Source organism: Neolamprologus multifasciatus, chromosome 5 (assembly GCF_963576455.1).
Source record: "Neolamprologus multifasciatus chromosome 5, fNeoMul1.2, whole genome shotgun sequence".
Lineage (NCBI taxonomy): Eukaryota > Metazoa > Chordata > Actinopteri > Cichliformes > Cichlidae > Neolamprologus > Neolamprologus multifasciatus.
The window spans coordinates 10505342-10510124 of NC_140443.1; the positions used below are offsets into that span (position 1 = coordinate 10505342).

Sequence of the window (4783 nt, forward strand, 5' to 3'; positions counted from 1 at the left end):
CTATCAAATACGTGCAAGTTTACTTGATCGAATTAATGAATTATAGCACTAACTGATAGGTAGATGACATTAGCTCTTTGTTTGTTTCTGCCCAAAAAACTGAAGAGTGAATTGTGTATTGAATGTAGTGTTATATTTAATTTGTAATTTATCAAGATCTTTCATTTGATACTTTATTTAAACTTTTATCAAACCTTTTTTCAATAAAAAAATCCAATTTTTCCTGTAATAACATGGTTGAGTGCAATAGCCTGTGATTTTCTCACTGAAATTACTCAACACGATTATCATGCTGCTGACCACATGCAGTCATCCTTTGACACGTGCCGTATATCCAGTGTGAGTAGCAAGTTGATCTCAGTTTCCCACACTGACTCCCCGCGCTGTGTTCAATTAACCACAAAGGGACTACTGTGACAGATGCTGCCCGTGTGTTGTTATACAAAGAAAGAATTACATCACCAACCATCTGGAGGGAAATGTTCCCATTGGTTGGCTCTGACAGACAGTTTAAATTTAAAACTGCTGTTAAAAAGTTTATCAAAACTAAACTCAGAATGTTTAAACCTGTCACATTTTAAGTTTTCTAACATTATAATACATTTTGAACTTTGGTGATAATCACTCACTCACTACTGAGTATCAAAGTAATCAACATTTTAACTGTGAGAGTGGGAGGTTTCCTGAAGTGTGCCAAATCCCTCAGGAGAATTAGCCGGCTGCTGGTCGGCTGATTGTTATTCACTCTCAGCTCTGTTCTCCAGAGTTTTCCCACACTTTAGTAAAAAAAATTGACATGTGCCAGTATGTAAGTCAACATATTTTTTTTATTGCAAAGGTGTGTGAAATCTTCTGAAAAATCTTGCCAGTTTATTTATTTATTTATTTTTTTTAAAAAACCTGGTTGTTCAAACCTTTTAAGAAAAATTAAAATTCAGTAATCTTACAACAAAAAACAAAAAAACAAAACAGATTTCTGATAATTAGTTTTAAATAAGAGTTGCATGTCTGCTACTTGAGCTAAACTGGAACACATGGCATATAGCATCCTCTGATGTTTGCTTTATTTTATTGTTATAGCAAAACTTTTTCACTGAATCCCCAACCTGCAAAAGACAGGTTTCAGGTGGTGGATGCTTAAAAAATATAAAATAAGAAGAGAGATTAAAAAATTACTGTGACCTGTAGTTCCTGTAGACTTCCTGTTATTCAAAAAACTTTAGCTTTTTCTGAATGATTCTTTTTCAAGGTTTGTACAATGATTTTCCACATCACCTCTTTGATTCTAGTCCACAGCTGACTCGTTCTCAAACACCTTGTGTTTAAACAGTTCTTCTAGTTTAAGAAGAGTTTTCTGATGGAAATGGTACCGCTGCTTTATTCAAAGGAAGCACAGCCATCATGATGATTTAAAACATCTTTCCACTTGTGGAGTCTCGCTCCCTTTTATCCTCTGTCCCTTCAGGGCAAAGGTCTGGATCTATTGTTCCACTGGGGCTCTGTGAATGCGTTTCTTCTGCTCTCAAACACTTGGTCCTTTCAGTGCTGTCACTTGAGAAACAATAGAAGTGTGCCTTATGGAGCATCACATAAGCTAAAATATATATCATCTTTTAAGATTTAAATTATTAACTTTGAAACAATTATTAAAACGTATGAATCTGATGATTTTACCAGAAAAGTTAAGACACTGCATATTTGACCTTTAAGTTTAAAGATTTGACTTCCAACTGAACAAATTGAAATAACATTGATGACCCTTCTCATTACAAATGTTGGCTTTTCACTGAATGTGCATTTTTTGGATAAACAATTATAATAGGGTTCTAAAGGTTTGAAGTATTTGTCTACAACAAATGGAGACAAAGATAGAGACATATGACAGAAAATAAAGAACATACAGTGCTCAACAAATTTATTGAACAGCCTGTTATAAAACAATAAAACAGACATCTTTGAAATCTGTCAAAAACTAGAAATTACATTACAAATTTGAGCCGGTGCACTGGATGCCTCTGAGAAGTCAGAAGTTAATTGAGCATTACAATCAATCGCTAAAACATTTTTTTCTGTTCTGGAATCCAAGTAAGTAATTGTAATTTAGTATCATAAGCAAAAATAATAATGTGCTTTACTTTTTTTAAAACTTTTTTTTGTAAAAAAACAAAAAATGTATTGATAACAATTATATTTTAGCATTAAAAATATAATTTTAAATAATGAGCTTGAGCGTATACTGGTGGATTAACAATTACACAATTACCAATTCTGTTAATTTATAGCAGCTGTTCCACCAAATGTAAACCTTGGGTGCCCCAAAAAGACGTTACATGGACTTCTTCATTCTGAAAACGCTACGTCCAGATAAACAGAATCGGCTTTTTGGGATTTCATTAGCTTGATGATTGAGCATGCGTCAATGCACTTACACTGGGTGGTGTTCTTATAAATTTGTTACTCACTGTCTGACTAGCATCAATGTAAAAAGATAACAGATCAACTGCATAAAAATGATATGCAAGCACAATGTTTTACACTGGCAGTGTTTATTTATTCAACAAGGACGAAAGCTCAAACAGGTGGTGATGACACATCACAACAACAACTTGTAGATTTCTACAAGACACACTGTACTCAGAAAGAGTAGAGGAAAAGCTGTCTTTATGAAAGACAATCAATTTACAATGTTCAAAAACCCAGTACTCAGTGACATTTGATTTCTTTTTCCACTTTCACTAAACAGCAAATGACCTTAAAATACATAGCTATTAACTGCTGAATTCAATTTTTTTCTCACAAAGTAAATATTACTTTGTCTTCTCAAACCTGACATTAACAAAAACAGTAATGTTTTCAGTAAAACAATAAACATATTGATCTTAAAACAGATCAGTTTTAGTAATGACATACATTAAGATACACGTCATCTAAATGTCCGCATAGAACAATTAAGATATTAAACTCAGTAATGATCATGAAGTACCAATATCACTGTCAAGTTTTTACCGACTAAGAAAACTGTGAAAACCCTTTAGAAAGAAGCTGTAAACACTTAGATCTTATAACAAATTCAACCTTGAATTTAGATTAATGTTAAACTGATCAGTAACAGTCAAGAGGTACAAACATCACAATTACACGACTTGCCCACATTGAGTCGTATAGTTAGAAAATCTTCATGAAAGAAATACTAAACATTTGGATCTTATAACAGATCAATTTTGTGTGATTAATATCTACAATCACAATAAATCCTTAAAATGGACATTTAAAATTTAGATCCAAAAAATCGAAAACCAATAAAAGGTAACGTCAATGTCAATTGAAAAAAATCAATAATAGTAAAAAGCATTACTATAACATCATCAGTACATGAAGTACAGTAAATTGCTGATGCAATCAGATTCAATTCATGCAATATGCATGACATGAAATTTTCTTTCTCAACATGAAAGATATTGTTACTACACTTTCCTTAGGAAATATCATCTGACACACACACACACACACACATGCACACAAAGTAAAGCCTTCTGTACATACAGAAGAAAAAGTCCACAGAATTTTAAACAATTCAGTCCTGTCATGTCTGACCGATATGGTCTGTTTAGCTTGTCTGGTATGGACTCCAGTGTGAGGGTTCTACCACGGTCTCCAGAGGTCGCTGTTGTCTTTTCTCTCCAGAGAGCATTGGGTGATGCTGGTCTGAACTGTGGAGCTCAGAAGACAAAGGTCAACTTCCCTCAGCTTCTCATCAGAGGCAGTCTGCAGCTTGTTGGAGTGGGTCACCAGGTTTTTCTGCTGCTGTAGCTGCGTCAGTAAGCAAACGGTCATCTCCAGGATGTCTGCCTTCTCCAGTTTGGAGTCTGGCTGCTGTTTGAGGAACTCTGGACCCAGGAGAGACTTGAGCTTCTCAATGCAGGTGTTGATTCGCTCTCTGCGTAACTTCTCCACCAGAGGCTTTCTGAGCTGCAGAAAGAAGAGCAGAGTCATAAATAAACTTGTTTGTTTGTTTTTTGTTAGAAAAAGAAAAGAAACTGTCAACTTAATAATAATTGAAATCCAGGCAGTGTTCAATTTACCTTGTGGGTCAGAGTCAAATGATCCGTTGAAGTGGTCATTGGTGCAGCAATTGTAGGTGCCATGGTTGGATCTCTGTGTTGCAGAAGTCTCTGTAGCAAGAATCTGATCTCTGCTGGCTTCCTGGCTCCTACTTATAGTCCCACATTTCCATATCAATGTGTGGGTCTTACTTTGGTTGAGGTTTCCCACAGTCTGAACCAATCAGAGAGCTCTGTGAGACAATAAGGCATGTGGAGCAGCAACATGCTCCTGTATGCCTGGGGGATAATGGTTAGGTCTCAGGGGAACAGTTGGAGGACTGGGGGGAGACTGAGACATGCCCACAGATCTCTGTATGAAGCTGGGAAAGTGGTGACCCTGTAGAAGATCTGCTGCCAGATGCTGAGATCAATGATTCTGACTGAGCACCCAGTGCACGTGTGCGGGAATAACAAAGCTATAATGTATGAATTTCATATAAGCAAAAAAAGTGATAGACTAGGTGAATTTCTCTGCATTTTCTGCTTCTGTTGATTTTAATGGACAATTTAGTAATTTCTATTTTCTATCATAGAGCTTAAATGTCTTTTTTTTTAAATTTATCCAAAAACACACGTTTTGAAAACTCCATAAGATCTTTGAATGCTGTATCTACACATTTAATTTGAATCACTCAATATAATACATTAAAATACTCAAAACAAACTCAATCCATCCAGAT

The 4783-nt window shown here is 35.2% G+C and overlaps 1 protein-coding gene across 1 annotated transcript; it reads right to left on the reverse strand.

The window, feature by feature from the left end:
* Positions 1–2527: 2527 nt before the first annotated feature.
* Positions 2528–4260, reverse strand: LOC146518075 (transcription factor HES-5-like). The gene is made up of 2 exons (XM_085159886.1): positions 4083–4260; positions 2528–3969 (listed from the first exon to the last, which is right to left on the reverse strand). The coding sequence occupies exons 1-2, from the start codon at positions 4143–4145 to the stop codon at positions 3643–3645; spliced, it is 390 nt and encodes a 129-aa protein (XP_085016012.1). The 5' UTR covers positions 4146–4260; the 3' UTR covers positions 2528–3642.
* Between the last annotated feature and the right edge of the window lie 523 nt (positions 4261–4783).

Coding starts and splice junctions, on each gene's coding strand:
- LOC146518075 (XM_085159886.1), bottom strand. CDS start 4,145: ATGGCACCTACAATTGCTGCACCAATGACCACTTCAACGGATCATTTG. Junction 3,970..4,082: donor ATTTGACTCTGACCCACAAG/GTAAATTGAACA, acceptor TTCTTTCTGCAG/CTCAGAAAGCCTCTGGTGGA.